The sequence below is a fragment of the Manis javanica genome, chromosome 17 (assembly GCF_040802235.1).
Source record: "Manis javanica isolate MJ-LG chromosome 17, MJ_LKY, whole genome shotgun sequence".
In the NCBI taxonomy this organism is placed as follows: domain Eukaryota; kingdom Metazoa; phylum Chordata; class Mammalia; order Pholidota; family Manidae; genus Manis; species Manis javanica.
This window is the reverse complement of record NC_133172.1, coordinates 28,257,663-28,284,767: the sequence shown is the minus strand read 5'-3', so window position 1 is coordinate 28,284,767 and position 27,105 is coordinate 28,257,663. Positions and strand designations below refer to the sequence as shown.

General features: G+C 38.4%; 1 protein-coding gene across 2 annotated transcripts in view; it reads left to right on the top strand.

Annotated features, from left to right (window-relative positions):
• Nucleotides 1-1,024: 1,024 nt before the first annotated feature.
• Nucleotides 1,025-27,105, top strand: part of NETO2 (neuropilin and tolloid like 2) — a 77,693-nt gene continuing 51,612 nt past the window's right edge. Inside the window, exons 1-6 of one of the 2 annotated variants that reach the window (XM_036996520.2) lie at nucleotides 1,025-1,460; nucleotides 11,777-11,833; nucleotides 15,132-15,272; nucleotides 15,912-16,160; nucleotides 26,502-26,525; nucleotides 26,629-26,756. In XM_036996520.2, the coding sequence (XP_036852415.1) occupies nucleotides 1,427-1,460; nucleotides 11,777-11,833; nucleotides 15,132-15,272; nucleotides 15,912-16,160; nucleotides 26,502-26,525; nucleotides 26,629-26,756 (633 nt within the window). In that variant the 5' untranslated portion in view covers nucleotides 1,025-1,426. Of the gene's footprint in view, nucleotides 1,461-11,776; nucleotides 11,834-15,131; nucleotides 15,273-15,911; nucleotides 16,161-26,501; nucleotides 26,547-26,628; nucleotides 26,757-27,105 lie in introns of both variants that reach the window. The other variant, XM_036996519.2, reaches the window with a different exon arrangement.

Here is a 27,105-nt window from a genome sequence, read left to right as displayed (position 1 = left end):
ATCTACTAATAGATAAGATATTAAGGTAGAGCCTTAACCACGGATGTTTCCCCAGAACCTATCATTGTCTTCTGCACATAGTAAACATCCGGTGTGTATTGAATGAATATATGAATGTAGTCTCCCTGCCCTCAAACAGCTTATATTTTAATGGAATGGGATAAATGGGATACAGGTGATGAACAAATAAACAAGTAGATGAGAATGTAATTCAGGGCGTGATTTACTATGGAGAAAATAAAACAAGATAATTTGCAAATTTGGAGATTTTTATCAGCGTGGCTTAGTGGTTAAGAAGACAGTCGCTGGTAGCAGAATTCCTGGGTTCACAGCTCTGCCTCCCTCACTCGCTCTGTGGCTCTAGACAAACTATTTCATTCCTCTGGCCTCGTTTATCCCATCCCGTAATAGTCCCTAACGCAGGAGGTGAGTCTGAGGACTAAAGAGTTGATATGTAAAGTGTTTGCAAGTGGGCCTGCTAACCTAGGAAGCGCTCAGTACTGTTAGGAATCGCTACCTTCGGTCAGATCAACTCACCAGGCTCTCAGGGAAGGTGAGAGCCTCAGGGCCCCTTTGCCCCTAAGCCCCGCGCATGTCCCTGCCCCCCTGCCCCTCGCAGGGAGTGAAGCAGGGCGGACCTGGGTAGAGTTTTGACCCTGATCTGAGGTCTTATGTGGCCCAGAAATCGGTGCCCATTTCATCTATGAAGGCGGACGGTGATGGTCAGGCGGCGCGGGCTGCCGAGCTAGGGACGGCCCCCACGGCCCCCGCTCGGTCGCAGGCCTCGAGGGCTCGGGCCGGCTCACTCGGGCGCCCTGCCGCGCAGGGGGTGGGGGGTACAGGTCCCCCCTTGGCCTCGGCCTCCCGGGTGATGGTCAGCGGCGGAGCTGGGGCGAGACGGCGGCGCCCGGACCCGCTAGCCCTGCAGCGAGCCCAACGGCCTTGGGCGGGCGCGCCTGCCGGGCGATCGGCGGAGAGGGCGCGACGGCCGGCGGGCGGGGCGGGGCGGGGGACGGGGGGCGGACCCAGCGCGCGGCTGCGCGGCCGGCACGCGGCGCTCGCGCTCCGGGCTTAAATGAGCCGGGGCTCCCCGCGCCGCCACTCCAGCGGGGTCCACGCCGGGGCCGTCCCTCGCGTCTGCGCTCCTCGGCCGCGGGGCGGTCGATGGGACCGAGCGCCGCGGAGCGGGAGGCGGTGCCCGTCGGGGGGCTAAGACCTCGCGGGAGCCCGCCGCGGGGCTGGGGCATGGGGAGCCGCAGGACCTGAGCCCTGCCCCGCGTGCGGGCGGGCAGCCTGGGGGCCGGCGATGGGGACGCAGCGGGACTGCCGCCGCGCCAGGCCCTGAGAGCTGCACCGAGCCTCCGTCGCCTCTGTCTCCGCCTGGCCGCCGCCTCGGCCCTTCGCGAAGCTCTGGGCCGCTGGGAACATGGCCCTGGAGCAGCTCTGCTCGGTCCTCAAAGGTAAGCGCCCGCGGCCGCGCACGGCGCCCCCTGCGGGCGGAGGCCAGCGTCTCCGCGTGCCTGCCCGGCGCCGGCCGCCCGGCGCGCCTCTTTGTTTGGTGCGCGCCGACCGCGGAGCCCCCGCGGCCGCCGGGTGATCCGCTCTGCGAGCGCTGCTCCCCAGCCCTCTGCGCGTCTGCGGGCTACGGGGAACTAGTGGGAGCGCGCGGTGGGATCGGCAAGCGGTGGCCCGGGCCCTCCGAGCTGTGCCCTCGCGCCTCTTCCTTGGAATTCCGCACGTCGCTTTGCAAAGTTGTGGGGTTCCTGTAAGTGGAGCAAAAGCCGGTCGTCTTAAGCATTCAGTGACAGAAAGTCATTCCACGCGAACCATAAAAGGTCCAGTCGAGGCGGCTCGGGCAGTTCTCGAAGAACCCCCTCGGTGGCAGGTGGCTCGTGGCGTATGGCCTGCGGGCCGGGCCGGGTCCCACCTGCTGTGGCCACGGAGGCTGCGGCATCACTGCGGGCGCCGCCACTCGCCTCTGCTCGGGCCGCCCACACGGGGCTGCGCGCGGCCCCTTGCCCGGGACCTCGAAACACCCTGCGGCCGGTGTCTGTTTCGTACTGATTTGTTGTACCGGGAACTAAAGCAGTCGGCTTGCCAAGTACACAGCTGTAAAACACTGAAGCTGCTTCGCATTTTCCAGTAGGTGTTATTTTCGATTAAAATGTATACACTTAAGGTAATTAGGATTGTGACACAAAGTTGCTTCTGAAACTAGGTCTGAATAAATCCCTTTTCAGAGGGAAACCACCACCAAGAAAGGGTTCCCCTTTCCTTTACTGATTTAAATTCAAAACTGAATAGCTGTATGTTTATAATGTTGTAGAATATTCTCTTTTTTTTCGTATTGGGTAGGAGTTACGGCATTATAGTAGCTGTCAGATTTAGTGTATTATTGTATCGATATTTGTAGAATGAAAAATATTGGTTGTCTTTCCCCACTCCATATTAACACTTTTTCAAATTTGTTTCATTAGACAATTCAGTATAATTATGCTTTTAATTTTAATGGACACATCTACTCTCCAGATACTCCTAAATCCATATTGGGATTTCAGCAATTTAAGATGTTTACCCAACTGAATACTTACATATACAGTTTGTATGTAATAAAGTAACATGGAACTTAATAGCTCGTGAATATTTCAGTCACCCTATGAATTCTTAGTGAATTCCTCGTACCAAAATCAAAACTGAAATTGCGTAGTTTTTCCTATCTGTTAACTCCTAATTTATATAGCCAATCCTTTGAAATTAAGATTTTGTTTTACTCTTTCGAAAATAAACCGTATGCGCAGTAGGATCCGATGATGTTCCTTATAGGAGTTCGCTTTCTTGTTCCTTAGGGCTGTCAAACATCACAATGACAGTCCCTCTGAGCCCCCCTGGGGAGAAATCAAGGTAGCTCTGTTACACAGTTTTACCTGCAGAACTTGAGGAAACGCAGCTGGACAGGACCAAATCTGATACTTCCTGAATGGGAAAGGATTTGCAGTTTTCCTGTCTTGCCTTTGTCGTGGGTCCGCACCGCCCTCTCTGGCCACTGTGGTGAACCAGTTAGCTGTTACACCTTTCAGGAAAGAATTCCGTGGTGATTGCAGAGCTACAGTGAAAACAATGTAGTAGCTGCCTTTTATTTTTTTAATGTTACTCAACCTACACATTTTATATGCAGAAGTGTTTTTAAGGCTCAAGCTAAATTTTTGCTGTTGTAGTCTTACTAGAAAGGAAAGCAAGCTAATTTTAATTCTTCTAAAGTTTATGTATATGTGCTTGTAAATATGAGAATTGGTCTAGTAAGATCCAAGAAATGAACAAAAGCCAATTCTGAGAAGGAAATATAGGAGACTGGGGATACAGGAGTGAAGGGAAGTCTGTTTCACTGCAGGCTCACTTGTATCACTTGATTTTATTTCAACCAAATGCATGTTACCTCTACAAAAATTGATATTTTACTTTTTTACAAATTACCTTTTAGAAAAACATTGGTTTTTTCCAGTGCTACCATCCATTGTGTACACCAAGGCATAAAAAAAGTAGCGCTTAAGTACCCTGTAAGGTGAATTGCTTCAACATGGAGGAGGTTCTTATCAGAAGCAGTTATCTAACATCTGCATAATATAGATATCACCTACCCAAAGGCTTGTGTAGGATACTCTGGTCACTTTCTAACAAAACAAATCGGCCATAATGAGTGTGTGAGATTTTAAGTCAGAAGGTAATTTTCTTTAGGATGCCATTGATTCTTTTTGCTTTACTTTCAGCAATGAATACAAAAGGATAACTACTAAAGCTTTTAAATTCTTTCATATCTTGTTGAAACTGAATAATTCACTTTTAACTGTTAACTGTTTATGATCACTTCAGGTCTTATAAAATTTGACTAAACCTTCTGTCAAAGTTCAGTAAGTATCATAGGCACATGAAAATACTACATTAGGATTATAAACCCATTTTTTGCTGTTTTTATTCACTCCGCACACTTGATTTGGGAGAATCCTATTAGACTCAGTTACATTTAAATCTGTATAAATGGTGGTTAAATTTATGGTGTAACAGATCATAAATTTCCCTCAGCACTGTATTTTAAAAATCTTATCAAAGACTGGGACAAATATTAATTCCTGTCCTTCATTCTTAAGCCTCATCCAAGGAAGTACACTATACAGAAATAAATACAGTACTGAAAAGCTGTCTCTTTAATAGTGATATTTCTAAACACAGCCTTGTTAAAAATTCACTTTCTGGCTTTGAAAGTCTGATTAAATGATTGTTTTGTTATAGTAAATCCTCAACTAGAGTCCAGTTTATCAATGTTTTGAAACCAAACTCACCTTTTAGGAGAAACATGCAGCCTTGTTATACACACATGTGCATTACAGAACAAGTTCACATCAAAGCCACTTTCAGTCCTTTTGGGAATAAGATAGAAAACAGATAACCTATAAATAAATTTCATATCTAAAGTTTTAAAACAATCTGCTCCGGATTACTACTACTTCAGAACAACCTCCTATCATTGTTAAATTTATGTGCCTGCAGAGTAATTGTTAGTATTAAAGAAAATACATATCCCAGGGTACTTCAAGACCCCAATTATTCTGGTCTTTGAGTTGAAAAGGCAATCTAATCTAGTGGTTTCCAAACTTTCCTTAACAGGAGAAATTCCTCAGAGGAACCTTTTTAAATACTTAAAAACAAAAAAAAAACAACAGCTAAGAGCAACGCTGCTCTGAAGTGGTGAGGGTCCTTGACATCTCAAACTCATCATAGTGGTCCGCCCCAAAAATGACACTTTCAAAATATATTGTACATATATTATATCACAAAATTATGGAGTGTACTAAAGTTCAATTATTCCTAGTCAAAATGACACTAAAACATGTTGTTTAAATATGCCTGGAGTATATTGGAAATTACTAGTGGGTTAGAAGAAAACAAATGCTCTTTTAAAATGTAACCTAGTTTTATTATAATCTGAAGGCAGTTGCAGTGGTTGTATAAGGAAGACTCCTTTGTAATTAGAGCATTCAAAACTGCCATTTCAGGAGCATGTGGCTAACGAGGAGGTTTTACCACATTCTGCAGGGAAGAGCAAGCTCTTCTGCTACAGTTACTTAATAGAACTGATTGACATTGTGATCAGCTCATATAGGCTGGAGTGAAGTGGTCCCAAAGTTCACCTATCCATCTTTTTTCGTAACCAGTAAGTAAAATTGAGCCTGATCAAATTTGGGTACTTTTTTGTTCTTTGGAACCTAATTTATTGAAAACAAGTTATTACTATGTCAATTAGTATGTGGACTATAATAGAATTCCATTCAGCTTCCATTATAGAAAATAGTAGGGAGCAGAAAACAGGTGGTTGTTACGTTGGGTATCTTGTGACAGGTTGAATAAACCCCATGTTTACCATTTACATGCTTGAAACAAGAAGGCTTAGAAAGAGGCACATGTAATTACTAATGAAGGTAAATTGAACCAGCTTGAGAAAAGTAAAAATCACGTGTCAGGGTATCTGAAAAGGAAAAAGAAAAATCAATTCCTTTGCTATCCCCTGATTTATGCTCAGACAAAAAGAAGCTGGGTTATTTGTGTGGCTCCTCTTAACCATGATATGTGTGTGTGTTAATTTATTAGCGTAGGGCTCTCTGTACTAGATATTATTGTTACAAAAAAAAAGATACAGTCAGGATCAGGCTTAGTTTCTCATGTATTCATCTAGTTTTTATTGAGTGCTATTGTGGGCCAGGCAATCTTCTAGTCAGTAAGATGCATCAGTGAATCAAACAAGGCCCCTGTTTCTACTAGGAAGAGACAAATAATAATAATAATAAAACTACCAGGCAATAGAAATAATAGTTAAAATATTGCTTATATAATAAAATAGATGAAGAAGAAAATATAAAGCTTCTTTAGAGTCAGAGAGGCCTAAAATGACAGGAACCAGACATGCAGAAAGATTCTGGGTGGAAAGAATAGCTAGTTCCTGAGGCAAGAATTAGGTTGGGGTATTGAAATAATGGGAAGAAGGCCTGTAGCCATAGATAGCTGACAGAAGGTCAGAGAGGTAGTAAGATGTCAGTCAGGTCACATAGGATCTCTGAAGTTAGTGTAAGGAGTATGGATTTATTCTAATGTAATGGGCCTTTGTTGGAAGGTTTTATAAAGCACTGTGATGTGGTCTGATTTATGTTTTGAAAGGATTGCTGGCTGTTGAGTACAAAGTAGACTGGGAGACTGAGGCAGAAACAGCCAGTTGTCTCCCGGTAATTCTGTGAATTTTAACCGAGCACTCAGTCACCCAACATAAAGACTAGATTTCCAGCTTTTGTTTGGATTAGGTATGGCTGAGTGACTAAGTAAATCTGGCCAGTTAGATGTATGTGTGACTTTGGGGAAGTGGTGGTATGTTTTATCATTCAGTCAAAATTTTTATTTTGAGATTATTGCAGATTCTTGGCAAGTGTTTTTAAAGGAAAGAGAAAGTCCTTATGTCGTAACGTCCTTCTTGCTGACTTCAGTGCAGCCATGGTAGCTGTAATGAAAATATAATGGCTGCCACTCCACAACCATATTGGACCCTAAGATGACCTTGGAAATGAAAGTGATACACAACTGAACAGTAACAAGGAGCTTAAGTTCCTAGCAATGATATAGCCTTCACTCTAGCCCTTGACTACTTATCTCCATAGTTTATTTACTTGACAGAGAAATATACTCTATATCTTGTTTAAACTCTTGGTTTAGGTCTTTCTGTTGCTCATACCAAACCTAATGCTAACATTATGGAAGTATGCAAAATCAAAACCAGACGGAGAGAGAGCTGTTGAATAGTCACAGATGTAAAAAGTCTGAATGCTACCAAATACAATTAATCTTGAAAGAGTTCCTTTAAAAAGCAAGTTTAAACAGTGTGATGGTAATTTTGCAGAAGCAAAAGGAGGTCCATGGCAAGTGCAGATGTTCAGAAAGAAGTTCAGAGACAGAAATATTTGTAAGATTTTATAAGACTGAGTGGTAGAGCATTCACCATTTCCAAAACCAACTCATCAACAACTTTTAGCCCCTCCTGTGCCCTGCCCCATCCATTTGTCCCATACCATCATCAAAGGAGAAAACGGGCTGCCTCTTTCTATTTCTTTGAGTAAACTATCATTCTATTGCAGTGGTCTTCAGAGTCCTGCCCCAGAGCCAGCAGCATGAACATCATTGGGAACTTGTTAAAATGCAAATTCTCAAGCCCCACCCCAGACCTACTGATCAAAATCTCCGAAGTAAACCCCGCCCCCTCCATCTGTGTTTTACTCAGACCCCTAGGTGACTGTGGAGCACACTAAAGTTTGAGAACTACTGTCCCAGTGACTCAGTTCTCAAACCTGGGAATAGAATTGTTGGGTGCAATTTGTGTATTTTTTAGCCTTGATGTATATTACCAGATAAACCTCCAAAAAGTTCTGCCTGTTTACAATCTAATGGCAGTCAGTTTCTTATATCCTGACCAACACTAAAATCTGCATTTTTTAACATTTACTAAGGCTGAATTTTTTTAGTTGTTTTCTGGGACATTTTTATTATGGCATAATCTTTTTTTCCCAAGTTACTTGTAGATTTTACTTATGATTCTGTCTTTAGTAAATAAAGATGTTTTTCACCAGAGGTATGCATAACTTACCATTTTTTTCCAGTTTAGTATTTAGTTTTCTATTTAGCTTGAAGTAAGGATCTACTTCCCCCTCCCAAATAACTAACAAGTTATCCCAGAACCATTTATCAAAACCATCCTTTCCACCAAAAGTTTCAAATATCACATATATCATAATAAAAAATATCAAAATAAATATGTCATAATCATTTCTGCCATTTTCTGTTTCTTAAGATTAAGGACAATGTCTACTTGGGATTGTAGCCCCAAGGGCTGACTCACTGTCATACGGGGGTACTGGGTATGTTTGTTGACAGGTAATTTATTTCTCCTTATACCACTGCTACATTTTTTAAATTACTGTGGCTTTATAAAACAAGTATAGATTATTTTTGTTTTACATTCTTAAAATTTTTTAGTTTTGCTTGGCTAATATAAAAACGTCTTCAAAATGAGCATCAGAAATATTTTAAGTCCCAAAAGAAAACTAAGATTTTGATTTAAATACCATTAAATGTATGACTGAGTGGGAATAATATTACTTATCCAAAACATATTACTTCTCCACTGTATTAAATTTATTTACTGTTTTATTCATTTAACTTAGTTTCCCTTAATAAGTGTAATAATTTTCCAAGTAATTCTTTGACTTCTGGCTTTTAAAAAACATCTATAAATAATAGTTTTGTCTCCTTTCCAGCACTTACTGTATTGTCCAGAGTTGCCACTCTGAAGTAACAATGGAAAGAATAAGCCTGACCTCGATCTTCACATTGGAAAGTAGGGCCTTTAATTTAGAAGGCCTGGGACAAGATGCTGTGTAGCGTTAACATGACAGTGATTCAGGGCTGAAGGGGGTAAAATAGAAGGAGTAGCTCTGAGGATTTGTTTTGAATCACCTATCTTTATCATTGAAGTCTTCATTTTTAAATCAGATCTGTGCACAGGTTACTGCAAGGTCTAGGCTAAACCCCACAAGCAGAGGTAGGCATAAATGATGGGCACTATTATTTTTCAAGCATCAAATAATAAGCAGTACCCGGCTTAACCAAATCATATGGCTCTGGAGTTGAGAATTTTATTCTGGTGTGGATTTCTGCCTTAAAGATTTAGTGCCTTTCTGGTACACTGTCTTTGAATTCAAAGTGTGAGGTATTTCTGGATTTGAGAAATTACTACCTTTTGGTGAGAAGAAGAAAGGACAGGTGACACATAGCTTGGGACTAAAGACAGAACAGAACACCCCAGCACTGTTGCATTTTCTAAATGATTCCAATGTTTGACATTAATGGAAGTTGTTTTAATATCTCAGCCTGATTACAAGGATTTATAAAGATCCTAGTACATAACTCAGAGGAAACTATGTTCATTATGATTAATAGTCACAACTCTGTCACCAACAACTGCATCACTAAATATTTCTGTCCTAATTGTTGTGCAGATTTGCCCTATTCTTTATACATCATTTTTATGTTCAGTGACACAGCTCCTTTGGTTGATTGAGTTGTGAACAGTTTTTTAAACTATTTTTTAACAACTATTGTTAAACTATGAACAACTATAGTTAACTATTTTTAACTATGGCAAAAAAGAAAATTGTGAGTAGCCCTCTTAAAAAATAGAAAAGAATAATAGGTTTATTTGGTCTTGTAATTTTATTTTTAATACAGTTTTTCTACCTTAGTTGTGTCTGTGAAAATGTCATAAATCAGGTATTTTACACAGCCAAATTTGTATTGGTCATTATATAATTTTCCTGGCACAATCATCTTTTTGCCATTGTTTTACTGTTGCTCTCCTGGTTTCAGTTTGTTGATTTATTTGTCTTCTCTGCCTGACTTTGTATTACTTGCTTATCAACTGTGAGTTTTAAGTGTGAAAACTGGTAAATGGTTGCACCTGTGATTCAGGAGGAAAGGTATACTGAGCACAAAATTTTGACTAGTTATATATCATCTGAATGGTATGCCTTGAGAAATAGTGTCCTCTAACAAAATAAATTGATACAAATGAATGTTATTTGCTCAACTGCCAGATATCCACTATTACACAAGGTTTTCTTTTTTCACCATAAATCTTTTGTTTTTAAAAAATACATTTCAAGACTCCATTCCTCTAACTCTGAACTGTTGCAAAGATGTGAAGAGTTTTAAGGAAGGATTCTTCCTACATAACATCTTCAACACTACTAACAAAGGGAAGGGGAGTTAAGAAAATATTATTAAGAAAAGATAGAGGAGACAAAGGTCAGCAAGGACACAAGAAACTAAAGATGAAGGGGTCAGATGATTAGATTCTAAAATGTAAACAACCGAATGGCAAGAACTATCTCATTGGTGACTTCGGGTAGTACATACTGCATGCTATTGAGTGAGCAATGGTTATGACCATCCACCAGTCACCTAACAACTTCTTCCATGCCTCCATCTCCCTCACCACGAGCATCCTATAAGTCACCAATTTTAGTTGACTCTGTATCTGAATCATGTTATAAATCTCTCCTCGTTTCTATTTCCACTACCACTGCTCTTAAGACCTTCTCATCTTTGCTTCCTAAATGACCTTCCCTCTGCTCTTTACCTCACAGCCATCAGGATCATTGATCTGAAAAAGATGTGATAATGGCACTTACTACTTCAAAAACGCACTGTGGCTTCTCTACAGTCAAAAGTCCAAACTCTTTAGCATGGCTCTCAGCACCTTTGGCAATCAGGTTTCATCCAGCTCTTTCTGACCCGATACACCGCAGCCCCCCTCCTCATGCTGACTGTACTGTGTTACTCAGTCTTCACTAATACCTCCTGTGGATAAGTGCTCATGCCTCCATGTTTTTGTTTAAGCTGTTTTTTCCTTCCTCTCCTGCACTGAAGTCCCAAGTAGAACACACCTTTTTCTCAAGTTTTCTTCACTCCATTCCTCTTAATCCCAGCAGAATGAATGGTTCCCTTCTCCATTTCCATATGGTGTCTGTATAACCGCTGTTAAACTCATCTTCACCTTATATCATAGATTACTTTTGACAATAGATTGGCTCCCTAAGTATGGTAGTTTGTCCTAATAACTATCATTTATATAGAAGAAAGACTAACACTTAAGAAGTGCTATGTGCATCACCTCATTTAATCTTCACACAACCTTATGAGATTGGTACTCTTAGGACAACAGCCCCATTTTACAGTTAACAGAGCTGAAAAGGTGTCACAGCTGGTACACAGCAAAACTTTAACCCCAGCCTAGATTCACCTAACTCCTAACATACTTTGCTTAACTCTTAACTATTTTGTTATATTTCTCCCTCCACATCTGTGTATCCTCAGTGCCTGCTATCCAGTAGGTTCTCTGAAAGTGCTCGTTGGCTGAATGAAGAATAAAAACTCCAGTTTACAGAGGAGTTTGGAGCAGGCTGGTAGTGTGATTTCCATTGAAAGGGAGAGTGAAGGGTATCAGTGCACCATTCATAAACAAAATGTTTAAAAGAATCTTCAAAACACATTACATACACAAAACAATTTGCTATGTTGATTTGGTCTCAGAAATGTTCAACTTGAAGAAAAAGCTTCATTTTGTAATATGCTAGCTTTTTTAACAGGACACAGCACAGTACTGCACAACTATAAAATGCCTTGAATTGATTTCTAGGATGCTGCTGCCCCCTTACTTCTGTCTTTATTATGAATGTTCTGGCAAGTCAGATAATCTAATTGAACTTTTACTGGCATATAACATTGCAGAGCTAACCATAATGCATGTAAATGTTTGAGATTGAGTACAGTAAGTTTAAGATAATTGGGGTCATCAAAGTTTGTTGCAAAAAAGAGTGTTGTTTTTTAATTCATCATAAATTGAAAAATGCTTCAAATGCCATGTACCATTAGTGCTTATATAATGAGTACATTATCAATTACGCTTTTCTTGGTTTGTCTTAAGGGTCAAATTGTACAACAGAACATAACATTTAACACTTAAAAATCTTGAGAGTAAATGTTAGTTATTCTGATAGTATATAACTCTTAAAAATCACTTGAGAGTGGTTTTACTTAATCTTTTTCTGTCATCTGATATTCTTTATAAATTTAGTGCCATATAATAGAGATGTGTTTTATTAACATCTCTTCTCTGTTATTTCTCTAGTGTTGTTAATAACAATACTTGTAGTGGAAGGGATTGCTGTGGCCCAAAAGACCCAAGGTAAAGTATTTACAGTGATAACATACTGCATGTTCAGGACAGTGGGATGGCTTATTTGAAAGGATTCCAACTTTTGAGTACTATATTCATAAGCCCTCAGGGGTGTTCCAGTGACCCATGGCTTCCTGTCATCCTATCCGCCTCAATGTAACTGGATTCAGCTGCAGTTAACTAGAGTAAATTGTTGACATAAAGTCTTGCCCTGACCCCGGAAGATGACTGGTTAGCCAGAGACGGGTAAGATTCCTCAAGGGAGGAACAACCTAAGACAGGCACAGTCGCAGGGGGGCCATCAGGTGAGAAATTGGGGATCAACAGAGGTGAGGCTTAGAACCTCACCCCCCCTGTTTTGAGAGAAATCTTCTGCATCCGTGGATGTTTTGTTGCCCTTGTCTAGCTTGGATTAACACATAGTCTACAGGCACACACCTGATCATCTACATTTGCCCTCTTACAGCACTAAACTATGTTTTCTACCTACCACTTCAGCATTTTATTAAAAATAATAATCATCATCATCATAAGGGAGAAATGTGGGATTCACATATAAATCAAGTATAAAAATCAAACGAATAATCATAATTGACCTGATTGTTTATAGTTCATGATACGTGATCAAAACTGAAAGTTTCTGTGATGCACTGTTCACCATGTAAGAAATTACTCACTATGTAAGAACTTGTTCACCATGTAAAAACTTGTTCGTTATACTTCAGAAGATTGGAGACTGTTGAGAATTAGGCTTGGGGTTGATTAATGATTGTGCATTGAGTCCCCTATACAGAATTTTATTGTTGTTAACAACCATATGACCAATAAATATGAGAGATGCCCTCTCAAAAAAAAAAAAGTCTTGCCCTGATAAATTTTAAAAATTGACATGACTAGTAGCTCCTAGCACACTATGGATTATGTCCAAAAATTAAATGAGATTCGTGCTTTATCACTAAGCAAAAATAAAAATCTCTTTCCATCAATATTTTATTCAGAATACTATAAACCTGTTTCTGATCATTCTTGTTTATGAAAGAAGATAAGCCAGTGTGATTTTTGAACCAGATTTTCATGTCAGTTTCATACATTTCCTGTACACCCTGATTTTTTTATTTTCATCAAAGTTATACATACACATGACAAAAATCAAAGCATTCTAAGAAATTAATTAGGAAAAATCAGTCCCTCATCCTGCCCTACCCCACTTCTGCTCTATGAGGATAACCACTCTTTAGCTGATTCTTTTAATATTCCCCTGCGTATTTCTAAATAACATGCTATACTGTTACTTCTTAATTATTTTAGTTTTAGATATTCGGTAATGATTTCCCACCATGGAAGAGGAGAAGTTACCTCTTTCAGATACCTGCTTTCCACCGCCAGTTATATACAGGTGTTTTTTTTCCTTTACATCTGTACCACCTGTTTCAGTATAGTTATATCAAAATTCTGGCTACTCAGGGTTTACATTAAGTCACTCATTGAGGTTTTCAGTATGAAAATTTCATCTTTCAGTTTAGGAATTTTTCCTTTCCTTTTTCTTTTGTTTAATTTTTAATTTCCTTTTCTGCATTTTCTCTGTTCTTTCAGGAGTTCCTATTATTGTCCATGGGTGTGTGTGTGTGTGTTTAATATGTTCTGTTTTCCATCTGTCTTTTTACTCTGTTTTCTTCTCAATACTCTCTCTTGAGATTACTTCAACTTTATCTTCTAAGCCAGAAGTTGGAAAACTCTTTCTGTAAAAGGCTGGATAGTGAATATTTAAGGCTTTGCTAGCCTTACAGTCTCAGGAGCAACTCTTCACCACTGTTATCATGTGTCAAAACAGCAATGGAAGCAGTATGCACGATTGGGCATGGATATATTCCAGTAAAACTGTATTTACAATAACAGGCAGCCAGCCAGATTTGGCCCAGGGCCATAGTTGCAGACCTCTACTATAAACTTTCTACTAATTTTTTTCATTTCTTCTATTCTAGAAGCTTTCTTTTGTTTTCTGAGTATTCTTTTTTTAAAGTATCCTGTTCTTGTTTTATGGATATATTCTTTTTCCCTGAAGTGATTAAATAATTTTGTTTTGTGATTTTTTTTTAAACAATATTTTGTATATAATCTTTGTTTCCTCAGAGTTGCTTTTGCTTGTGTTTTATATGTTGTTCATATTAGGGGCTCTCCTTGTGCTTGGTGATCCTTGAATGTCTGTCCTTATTAATGAGAGGAGCACTGAAATTTAACCGCTAGCCCTCTGTAAGTGCAGACAGGGCTCATTCCCTGCGACGTTCACTTCTGAGTGACCCAACATTGGGGAACCCTGAGTCTAGGTGATCATGTCTTTTTCTTTGGGCTGATTAGATTCCTCAGAGTAGAAGCTTTCCATCTCCTGCTTAGAGGCTCCCCTCTGGCCAAGAGGCTCTGGGCATTGAGTGGGGAAGACACTAGGGGTGTTCAGTATGTTCACATTCACCTAATCTCCATGTTTTCAGATTGATATTTCCATCTTCAGCCATGTCTGGTGTCCCCTAGTCCAATTACCCTGTTCTACCTTCTCCAAAGAAATAATCTCACTTTCTGGTGTGGTGGAGGAGCAGCAGCTACCTAGATTTATGGAGTAGGGAAAAGTATTGGAAATCAAATTGTTCTAAATAGACTTTTAACCAATCCTCATGTTTTTAAAAAGCTTGATTCTACCCCTCCATCCTTATCCCCTCTCCCACTTCCAGAGATGCCTAGTACTGCTAGTTGTTACTGCATCTACCTCTTTGTGCTTATGGGTTTATGCCCTTTAAAAAAGTCTGTTATGGTTCTTTAGGTGGCGTTTGAGGAGGGCAGAGTGCTAAATGCACATATTCAATCCATAATCTTTAATTAAAATCCCTTTGTAATCTTTGAATCTATTTGACTTTTGTGTTAAACTACATATAGAGGAATCATACAAGAGATAAACTCCTGGGATCCTTTTATTTTTATATTAGAACTGAATTTTATAGCATTTTAGTGATTTATCAGATTCTCTCACACGGTTCTGCCATTGTAAAATCTTGCCATTTTATTTCCCCACTCTTGCACCAGGCACACCTGTCTTCCAGCAGCACCTCTCCTGGCAGGCACAGTACACAGTCTTTCCTTCCTTTCACTTCTGCAGTAATCAGTTTGTTTTGCCAAATTTGACAGTGGTTCTTACAAAGCCAAATGCAGTATATGTATAACATAGAGTGGGCAACTGTTTGGGGAATTTGTGGGGAAGAGAGAAGAATGCTATTCTCTTTTGGTGGAATTAATGTTTTAAATGCTGTTTTTCCCTGAGATGGACAAAATATTGGAATCAAGCACATTCCTGCAACCCAGTGTGGAATTTGGGTTCGAACCAGTAATGGAGGTCATTTTGCATCACCAAATTATCCTGACTCATACCCACCAAATAAGGAGTGTATCTACATTTTGGAAGGTACTTGACCAATTTTTGCCTTTGATTGGATGAATTTCTACTTTATTGTAAAACTAAATACATTGTTAAAAAACCAATTTGAACAAAATTCTTAATATATTTGTGTTAAACTCTAGTAATTATGAATATTTCTGAATACTGAACACATTAACAAAATAACATTTGAAATTTTATAGGAATTTTAAGTCTCCTAAAATATATTCAACTAAATGCATCAGTATTTACATGAAACTTCTCTAATAAGATACTTGAACTTACTGGCTGGCATCTCTTATTAGGCTTTATGCAAATTTGTGTCCATGGTTACATAAGTTCCTGTCATTTCTTCTATTTTTCCATTGGTACATTGTATATTGTGAGCTAGGTATTAACTTACAACTCCAATTTTAATCAATTAAGTACATTTAACTAATTTAATTAATTGCATATGCCAAAGGGAAAGATTACTATAGTTCTACAGAGGGGCATTATTGTTATTAATATAAAATACAACATGATAAATTTTATATATACCAATTCTCCTTATGATCTTCTTCAGTGAAGCAGTAACAGCAGTTGTTTTCCCTTTTTCCTTGTGTTGGGTTTTTTATACTTTTTTCTTGTTCATGTTGCCCTAATTTGCTTGCTCTTATTTTCTAGCTGCTCCACGTCAAAGAATAGAGTTGACCTTTGATGATCATTATTATATAGAACCATCATTTGAATGTCGGTTTGATCACTTGGAAGTTCGAGATGGGCCATTTGGCTTCTCTCCACTTATAAACCGTTACTGTGGTGTGAAGAACCCTCCATTAATTAGATCAACAGGGAGATTCATGTGGATTAAGTTTAGTTCTGATGAAGAACTTGAAGGACTGGGGTTTCGAGCAAAATATTCTTTTATTCCAGGTAATGAAGTTATCTTTAGTTTTAGAATATTAAGTCTAGAAAAGATAAAATTTAGTCAAGTTAATCAAGTCAGGGTTTTAAATAAATTAGCAAGGTCAAGGGGAAATCAGTCCATGAATAAATAAAAACAAAAATTGGAAGTAGAGCTGAGTCACTTGAATTTTGAAGCATATCATAGATGGCATCACATTTTTTTCTTAGATTTATGTTTTATAGTGTATATAAAGGCCAAAAGCATCAAAATAAACGTTTTTAAAAATCAAATTATTTTCATAATCCTACCCAAAATTATTTTGGCAGGTTTTTCCATTGGAATGATTGGATTAACCACTTATTTGAATAACAGTCTCTAAAAAATATTGAGCAATAGAAAGAATACTGCTCTGCCCTTTGAGGTGAAAGATCTGGGTTTGGATCCTTTCTCTGCAACCTATTAACTGTAATACTATTAAGCACAGAGTTGTGCCTGAGAGTTGCTATTGGCAAATGGAAATTCCTATTTCCATTAGTTTCCATTCAACTTGCCTGAGGCTATCATAACTAATCACCACAAATGTGGCAGGTGAAAACAACAGAAATGTATTTTCTCAGAGTTCTGAAGGACAGATGTCCAAAATCCAGCAGGCCCCCTGCCCTCTGATGCTCCAGGGGAGAATCCATTCCTAGCCTCTTCCAGCTCCTGGTGGCTGCCTCAGCATTCCTGGGCTTGCGGCCCCATCACTCCAGTCTCTGCCTCCATCCTCACAACCTCTTATCTCAAAATCTACTAGATACATTTTTGCTGACTAAATAAACGCACTGGTTTGTTTGTTTGTTTGTTTGTTTTTACCATATAAAGTAATATTGACAGGTTCTGAGGATTAGGATATGGACATATATTCAGGAGGGGCTGGTCTCCATTTAGCACACTCTGCCCATCTTCCCTCTCCATTGTATGTGAGAACACTGGGGAACTGTGAAGTCCTATCCAGGGTAAAAATATGCATGTCCCTAATGCAGAAACATAAAGATATGCAAGTTATTGCTCCTGTCTTCAAAGAGCTTGCAGACTAACAAGATGAAAAAGTAACTGAGTGTAACAACTATATGATCTTTTTGCTTTTATTTATGTTTTCGTGTAAGAGATTTGTTAATTTAAAAAAATTTTTAACATAGCCATAATCTTACATAAAATCCTATATATAAAAAATTAGTGTTGACTCTTTGGTGTCTATCCCTTCAGATGTTTTCCTGTGTCTGTGTATTTTACTTAATGTACATAACATACCTGCCTTTTGCCTGAATAACAAACATTTTTTTCCTTTGGTAAACATGGAAATTATTAAGTGTTGTGTCACTATTTATGTTCTCAATGCCAAACATATAACATTTTCAAGTAAAATGTATCTAGTAGACTTGATTTCTTAGAACAGTTTTGGGTTCACAGCCTCACTGAGCAGAAAATACAGACAGTCACCATATATATCCTACCCACCCCACACAGAGCCTCCTCCAAAATCATCATTGTGCACCATAGGAACATTTGTTACAATTGATGAACCTGCAGTGATACATCATTGTCACCATAAGTCCATAGTTTACATTAGGATTTACTCTTGGTGGTGTACGTTCTGTGTTTGGACAAAGTTTAATGACATGTATCCACTACTAGAGTATCATACCGAGGATTTCCACTGCCCTAAAAATCTCTGTGCTCCACCAAATCATACCTTCTCCCCCAATGCCTGGTAACTACTGATCTTATACTGTCTCTGTAGTTTTGCCTTTTCCAGAATGTCATATAATTGGAATTACCATATGTAGACTTTTTAGATTGGCTTACACTTAGTAATATGGACTCAGGATCCTCCATGTGTTTTCATGGCTTGACAGCTCATTTCTTTTTAGTGCTGAATATTTTATTGTCTAGATGTACAACAGCTTGCTCAACCATTTTATTGAAGGATATCTTGGTGGCTCCCAAGTTTTAGCAATTACAAATAAACCTGACATAAACATCCATATGCAGGTTTTTGTGTGTACAAGTTTTTAACTCATTTGGGTAAATACCAAAGATTGCGGTTTTTGTGTCATATTAAACTTTTTGTCTTTTTAATTTTTGCTTAAATGGTTAGCTGTGATGGTTGCACAACATTGTGAATGTACTTAATGCCACTGAATTGGATACTTAGAAATGTTTAAAAGGACATATTATATTACATGTTATATACTACAATAAAGATAAATTTTTAAAAATTACAAACAGGTTTCTTTAAAAAACTTAATTTGAAAGTTCAGATAGGACTTTTGTATTTACCAAATTGCCAGAATGAAAAAAACATTAGTTTAAAATGTCTCAGGATCTTTAATAAGCCTGCAAAACCTATTTCAGGGCACAGATTACTGTATGTAACTGGGTGTTTAATTCTTCTTTCAATTGTTTTTAATTCCAGATACTTCAGGTTATCAAATTACTTACTGAAAAAAGTGGCAGGAAAATTTTTAGCTTATTTTAGCATATATTTCAGAGACTTTTCTTTTTTAATTTAATAAACTAAACCCAACTTTGCTAAAAGGGGCAAAGACACTCAGCTCTTTTGCAAGAAATGTCAAAGAGAAATTTAAATCTTAATCAGCATTGGAATAAAAAGTCATAGGAACCTCTGGCAAATGAATCAGAATTGCTTAATATACAGGCAAGAATTCTAGGATATTGTATTATTGCATTAAAATTACAGAATTATCCCAGTTACTTCCACGAAGGAACAATCCATTAAAAACTTCTGCCTCAACAGATACCACCAGTAGCTTGGGGAATATCATTTAAAAGATATTAATTTATCATCCTTGTTATTAGGCCTCATCCAGATATAACAATCCTTATACAAAATTTATTTATTATTATTGGTTTTTTTATTCATTTTGTTATCATTAATCTACAATTACATGGAGAACATTATGTTTGCTAGACTTCCCCCTTCACCAAGTCCCCCCACAAACCCCATTACAGTCACTGTCCATCAGCATAGTAAGATGCTGTAGAATCACTACTTGTCTTCTCTGTGTTGCACACCCCTCCCTATGCCCACCCACACATTATACATGCTAATCATAAGGCCCCCTTTCTTTTTCCCCGCCCTTACCCCTCACTTCCCACCCATCCTCCCCTGTCCCTTTCCCTTTGGTAACTGTTAGTCCATTCTTGGGTTCTGTGAGTCTGCTGCTGTTTTGTTCCTTCAGTTTTTCTTTGTTCTTATACTCCACAGATGAGTGAAATCATTTGGTACTTGTCTTTCTCTGCCTGGCTTATTTCACTGAGCATAATACCCTCTAGCTCCATCCATGTTGTTGCGAATGGTAGGATTTGTTTTCTTCTTATGGCTGAATAATATTCCATTGTGTGTATGTACCACATCCTCTTTATCCGTTCATCTACTGATGGACAGTTAGGTTGCTTCCATTTCTTGACTATTTTAAATAGTGCTGCGATAAACATAGGGGTGATACGTCTTTTTAAATCTGGGATCCTGCATTCTTAGGGTAGATTCTTAGGAGTGGAATTCCTGGGTCAAATGGTCTTTCTATTTTTAGTTTTTTGATGAACTTCCATTCTGCTTTCCACAATGGTTGAACTAATTTACATTCCCACCAGCAGTGTAGGAGGGTTCCCCTTTCTCCACAAACTCGACAACATTTGTTGTTTGTCTTTTGGATGGTGGCAATCCTTACTGGTGTGAGGTGATATCTCATTGTGATTTTAATTTGCATTTCTCTTATGACTAGCGATGTGGAGCATCTTTTCAAGTGTCTGTTGGCCATCTGAATTTCTTCTTTGGAGAACTGTCTGTTCAGCTCCTCTGCCCATTTTTTAATTGGATTATTTGCTTTTTATGTTTGTTAAGGTGCGTGAGCTCTTTATATATTTTGGATGTCAACCCTTTAGCAGATCTGTCATTTATGAATATATTCTCCCATACTATAGGGTACCGTTTTGTTCTATGGATGGTGTCCTTTGCTGTACAGAAGCTCTTCAGCTTGATATAGTCCCACTTGTTCATTTTCGCTTTTGTTTCCCTTGCCCAGGTAGATACGTTCATGAAGAAGTTGCTCATGTTTATATCCAAGAGATTTTTGCCTATGTTTTTTCTAAGAGTTTTATGGTTTCATGACTTACATTCAGGTCTTTGATCCATTTCAAATTTACTTTTGTGTATGGGGTTAGATCCAGTTTCATTCTCTTACATGTAGCTGTCCAGTTTTGCCAGCACTATCTGTAGAAGAGACTGTCATTTTCCGACTGTATGTCCACGGCTCCTTTATCATGTATTAATTGACCATATATGTTTGGTGTAATGTTTGGAGTCTCTATTCTGTTCCACTGGTCTGTGGCTCTGTTCTTGTGCCAGGACCAAACTGTCTTGATTACTGTGGCTTTGTAGTAGAGCTTGAAGTTGGGGAGTGAGATCCCCCCCACTTCATTCTTCCTTCTTAGGATTGCTTTGGCTATTCGGGGTCTTTGGTGTTTCCATATGAATTTTTGAACTATTTGTTCCAGTTTGTTGGAGAATGCTGTTGGTAATTTGACAGGGATTGCATCAAATCTGTATATTGCTTTGGGCAGGATGGCCATTTTGACAATATTAATTCTTCCTAGCCAAGAGCATGGGATGAGTTTCCATTTGTTAGTGTCCTCTTTAATTTCTCTTAAGAGTGTCTTATAGTTTTCAGGGTATAGGTCTTCCACTTTCTTGGTTAGGTTTATTCCTAGGTATTTTATTCTTTTTGATGCCATTGTGAATGGAACTGTTTTCCGGATTTCTCTTTCTATTAGTTCATTGTTAGTGTATAGGAAAGTCACAGATTTCTGTGTGTCAATTTTGTATCCTGCAACTTTACTGTGTTCCGATATCAGTTCTAGTAGTTTTGGAGTGGAGTCCTCAGGGTTTTTTATGTACAATATCATGTCATCTGCAAATAGTGACAGTTTAACTTCTTCTTTACCAATTTGGATTCCTTATATTTCTTTGTTTTGTCTAATTGCCATGGCTAGGACCTCCAGTACTATGTTGAGTAACAGTGGGGAGAGTGGGCATCCCTATCTTCAAGTAATTGAGATCTCAGAGGAACTGCTTTCAGCTTCTCGCTGTTCAGTATAATATTGGTTGTGGGTTTATCATATATGGCCTTTGTTATGTTGAGGTACTTGCCCTGTATACCCATTTTGTTGAGAGTTTTTATCATGAATGGATGTTGAATTTTGTCGAATGCTTTTTCAGCATCTATGGAGATGATCATGTGGTTTTTGTCCTTCTTTTTGTTGATGTGGTGGATGATGTTGATGGATTTTCGAATGTTGTACCATCCTTGCATCCCTGGGATGAATCCCATTTGGTCATGGTGTATGATCCTTTTGATGTATTTTTGAATTCAGTTTGCTTATATTTTGTTGAGTATTTTTGCATCTATGTTCATCAGGGATATTGTTCTGTAATTTTCTTTTTTGGTGGTGTCTTTGCCTGGTTTTGGTATTAGGGTGATGGTGGCTTCATAGAATGAGTTTGGGATTACTCCCTCCTCTTCTATTTTTTTGAAAACTTTAAGGAGAATGGGTATTATATCTTCTCTGTATGTCTGATAAAATTCTGAGATAAATCTGTCTGGCCCAGGGGTTTCGTTCCTGGGTAGTTTTCTTGCTTCAGTTTCTTGGCTGGTAATTGGTTTGTTTAGATTTTCTTTTTCTTCCTTGGTCAGTCTTGGAAGGTTGTATTTTTCTAGGAAGTTGTCCATTTCTTCTAGGTTTTCCAGCTTCTTAGCCTATAGGTTTTCATAGTATTCTTGTAATTCTTTGTATTTCTGTGGGGTCCGTCATGATGTTTCCTTTCTCATTTCTGATTCTGTTGATGTGTGTTGATTCTTTTTCTCTTAATAAGTCTGGCTAGAGGCTTATCTATTTGTTTATTTTCTCAAAGAACCAGCTCTTGATTTCATTGATTTTTTCTATTGTTTTATTCTTCTCAATTTTATTTGTTTCTTCTCTCATCTTTATAATGTCCCTCCTTCTGCTGACTTTCAGCCTCATTTGTTCTTTTTTTTCCAATTTTGATAACTGTGACATTAGACTATTCATTTGGGTTTGTTCTTCATTCTTTAAATATGCCTGGATTGCTATATACTTTCCTCTTAAGACTGCTTTCGTTGCATCCCAGAGAAGTTGGGGCTTTCTGCTGTTGTCATTTATTTCCATATATTGCTGGATCTCCATTTTAATTTGGTCGTTGATCCATTGACTATTTAGAAGCATGTTGTTAAGCCTCCATGTGTGAGCCATGTTTGTGAGCCTTTTTGCTTTCTTGGTACAATTTATTTCTCGTTTTATACCTTTGTGGTCTGAGAAGTTGGTTGGTAGGATTTCAGTCTTTTGGAATTTACTGAGGCTCTTTTTGTGGCCTAGTATGTGGTCTATTCTGGAGAATGTTCCATGTGCACTTGAGAAGAATGTGTATCCTGTTGCTTTTGGGTGTAGAGTTCTATAGATGTCTATTAGGTCCATCCGTTCTAGTGTGTGATTGTTCAGTCCCTCTGTGCCCTTACTTATTTTCTGTCTGGTGGATCTGTCCTTTGTAGTGAATGGTGTGTTGAAGTCTCCTATAATGAATGCATTGCAGTCTATTTCCTCCTTTAGTTCTGTTAGTATTTGTTTCACATATGCTGGTGCTCCTGTGTTGGGTGCATATATATTTATAATGGTTATATTCTCTTGTTGGACTGAGCCCTTTATCATTATGTAATGTCCTTCTTTATCTCTTGTTACTTTCTTTGTTTTGAAGTCTATTTTATCTGATACTAGTACTGCAACACCTGCTTTTTTCTCCTTGTTTGCATGAAATATCTTTTTCCATCCCTTGACTTTCAGTCTGTGTATGTCTTTGGGTTTGAGGTGAGTCTCTTGTAAGCAGCATATAGATGGGTCTTGTTTTTTTATCCATTCAGTGACTCTATGTCTTTTGATTGGTGCATTCAGTCCATTTACATTTAGGGTGAGTATCGATAGGTATGTACTTATTGCCATTGCAGGCTTTAGATTCGTGGTTACCAAATGTTCCAGGTTACTTTCCTTACTACCTAAGAGTCTAACTTAACTCCCTTAGAATGCTGTGAAAACACAATCTAAAGGTTCTTTTCTGTTTCTCCCCCTTTTTCTTCCTCCTCCATTCTATGTATATTAGGTATCATTCAGTACTTTCTGTCTATTCCTTGATTGTCTTTGGGAATAGTTAATTTAATTTTGCATTTGCTTCACAATTTAGCTGTTCTACTTTCTTTACTGTGGTTTTATTACCTCTGGTGACAGCTCTTCAACCTTAGGAACACTTCCATCTATAGCAGTTCCTCCAAAGTAAACTGTAGAGATGGTTGTGGGAGGTAAATTCTCTCAGCTTTTGCTTATCTGAAAACTGTTTAATCCCTCCTTCAAATTTAAATGATAATCTTGCCAGATAAAGTAATCTTGGTTCCAGACCCTTCTACTTCATGGCATTAAATACATCATGCCACTCCCTTCTGACCTGTAAGGTTTCTGCTGAGCAGTCTGATTTAGCCTGATGGGCTTTCCTTTGTATGTCATCGTATTTCTGTCTCTGGCTGCTTTTAACAGTCTGTCCTTATCCTTGATCTTTCCCATTTTAATTACTATGTGTCTTGGTGTTGTATTCCTTGGGTCCCTTGTGTTGGGAGATCTGTGGATCTCCATGGCCTGAGAGACTATCTCCTTCCCCATACTGGTGAAGTTTTCAGCAACTACCTCCTCAAATACACTTTCTATCCCTTTCTCTCTCTCTTCTTCTTCTGGTATCCCTATAATGCGAATATTGTTCCTTTTGTATTGGTCACACAATTCTCTCAATATTCTTTCATTCTTAGATATCCATTTTTCTCTCTGTGCCTCAGCTTCTTTGGTTTTCTCTTCTCTAGATTCTAGAGAAATATCCTCCACCATATCCAACCTGCTTTTAATACCCTCCATCATGCTCTTCAACGATTAGATCTCTGACCTGAATTCATTCCTGAGTTCTTGGATGTCTTTCCATACCTCCATTAGCATGTTGATGATTTTTATTTTGAACTCCCTTTCAGGAAGATTCACGAGGTCCATATCATTTAAATCTTTCTCAGGAGTTGTATTAATAATTTTACTCTGGACTAGGTTTCTTTGGCGTTTCATATTTGTATATGGCACTGTCTAGTGTCTAGAACCTCTATTCTGGAGCTACTCAGCCCCTGAAGCAATGTTGGGGGTCGCAGGGGAGCGGTATTGGTGCCTGGGGGGAGGAAAGAGCTGTTCCCTGCTTCCTGGCTGCTGTGCCTGTCTCCACTGCCTGAACCACTGGGCCGAGCACACAGATATGAGCTTTTGTCCCAGAGCATCCGGATATGGATCCCTGCTTTCCACAAGCGGCTGGAATCCCAGTCTCCCCAGGAACTCGGCCTGTATTAATTTTCCAACCCGGTAGTCATGCGAGTCTCGTGAAAGCACCATGAAATGTAGGTTTGTGCTCCCAGAGCAGATCTCCGGAGCTAGGTATTCAGCAGTCCCAAGCCTTCCACTCCCTCCCTGCTCAGTTTCTCTTCCTCCCGCCGGTGAGCTGGGGTGGGGGAAGGGCTTGGGTCCCACTGGGCCATGGCTCTGGTACGTTACCCCATTCGGTGAGGTCTGCTCTTTCCTCCGGGTGTATGCAGTCTGGCCCCATCCTCTTTCCTGTTGCTCTCTCAGGATTAGTTGCACAAGTATATTTTCTAACTGTATCCAGTTTTAGGAGGAAGCCTCTGTCTCTTGTCATGCCACCATCTTTAATCCTCTATTATCACTTCTTGACAAAATTTATTTTATAAGTATGAGTTTAATTAGACACAGCCACAATTTAGCTAATGATGCATTGCCTATTTATTTTGACTTTTTTTTTCTGTTAGCAGTAAAATTGTGGAATCCTCACCCACTTTATAAAAGCAATGTAGTAAAATAAGAAAAGTGCCTAGAAAATTGGAATCCTGTCCTGGCTTTGCCATTATATGAGCTAAGAAAATCATAATCTCTGTCTGATTTTTCATCTATAAAATGGAATATTACATATCTTCTTGATGTTACTGTCATTAGCATAATGTTAAATATAATGTATGTAGAAACTCTGAAGTACTATGAAATCAAATGTAGGGTATTATTGTCTAGAAATACTAAGCATTTTATTATAATTTGTCTATATTTTAACCACAAGCCATATAAAATTATCATAATACATAAAACTAATAGAAGAAAAACAGCTGCATTTTTTCCAAAGAATCTTTACATATAAAATTGTCTGATTTTGTTTTCTAATCTTTCAAAATATTCAGGTAATTAAGAGCACTGTTTTTGATGTCTGTTTCTTTTAGGAGTCTGATCTTATTTGCAAGTTTATCATATATTTATATATGTAAGATTCATATGTAAGATTTTGTAATTTTGACACTGAAACATCAGTTACTTTAGTTAATTGATTTCATAAACATGAAATACCTGGCCAATTTAATTAAATCAGTTAATTTGATATAAGCTATTGGTTCTCAGTCTTCTGTGGACTGCTTCATAGGGCAGAATATCCTGTCTGTCACTTAATTCATCTTTCTTCTCCCTGCCATTGTGAAAAAATGGCTTGCTAGCTACTATACATAACATAAAATTCTCCACTTTAACCCTTTTTAATTGTAAAAGTCACTGGCTTTGAGTACATTTACAATGTTGTGTAACTGTCACCACTATCCATTTCCAGAACTTTATTCTCATCCCAAGCTGAAACTCTGAATCCATTAAACACTAACTCTTCACTCCCTCTCTCCCAACGCCTGACACACACTGTATCTATCTGTTTGTATTTGACTATCTAGACACCTCAATAAATGGAATCATTCAATATTTGTACTTTAATATCTGGCATATTTCACTTAGTATAATTTCAAGATTCATCCATGTACCATGTATCAGAATTTCATTCCTTTTTTTTAAGGCTGACTAATACTCTTACATATTCCACATTTTGTTCGTTTATCTGTCAATGGACTACCTACTACTACTGACAAAAATTTATACGTTGCAGGTAGCATAAATAAGTTATTCATGATGGGATAAGTATAAACATCATTTTTAAAATGACCCTGTAAGTGAACACCTGACTATGCTCATAAATAGCCAGTCATCTGTAGTTGGTACCAGTGAGAGCTTTCTCTTGCTTTGCTATTAAATGTGGCATCAGACATAACTTAAGACATTAAGCTTTAAACTAATTCTTAAATATCTCAATGCCAATGATTTTCTTTTTTTTTCTGTTACAGATCCAGATTTTACCTACTTAGGAGGTATTTTAAATCCCATCCCAGGTTTAGTATATCACCTCTTTTTCCTCATGGCATTTTTGATCATCTTATTTTCCTTTGATCTTCATTCATCTGTTCTTTCTAGATTGCCAGTTTGAGCTCTCAGGAGCTGATGGAATAGTGCGTTCTAGTCAGGTAGAACAAGAAGAAAAAACAAAACCTGGCCAAGCAGTTGACTGCATATGGACGGTGAAAGCTACTCCAAAAGCTAAGGTATTACTGTGTATTGAGTTACTTCAGAGAACAGAATTAGATATAATTTGTATAATGTGTTATTTTGGTTCATATAGATATTTATTTAGATCAACTGATATTACATCTTTATAAAAATTAATTTTATTTCAGTCACATTATTGGATCCCTCCCAAGATCTCAGCATTGTTATAGTTAAATAAATTAAAATATAAGTTTCAGGAATATTGTGCATACATTAAGAATTTTAAGATCTTAAAAATCTGCATATTCCTAATTGGAGAGTGCAAGTATTGATCAGTATGACCATTGATAAATAAAAAACTTTATGAGGAGGAAAAACAGGCCTCAAGAAGTTGAAGTGTCTTGT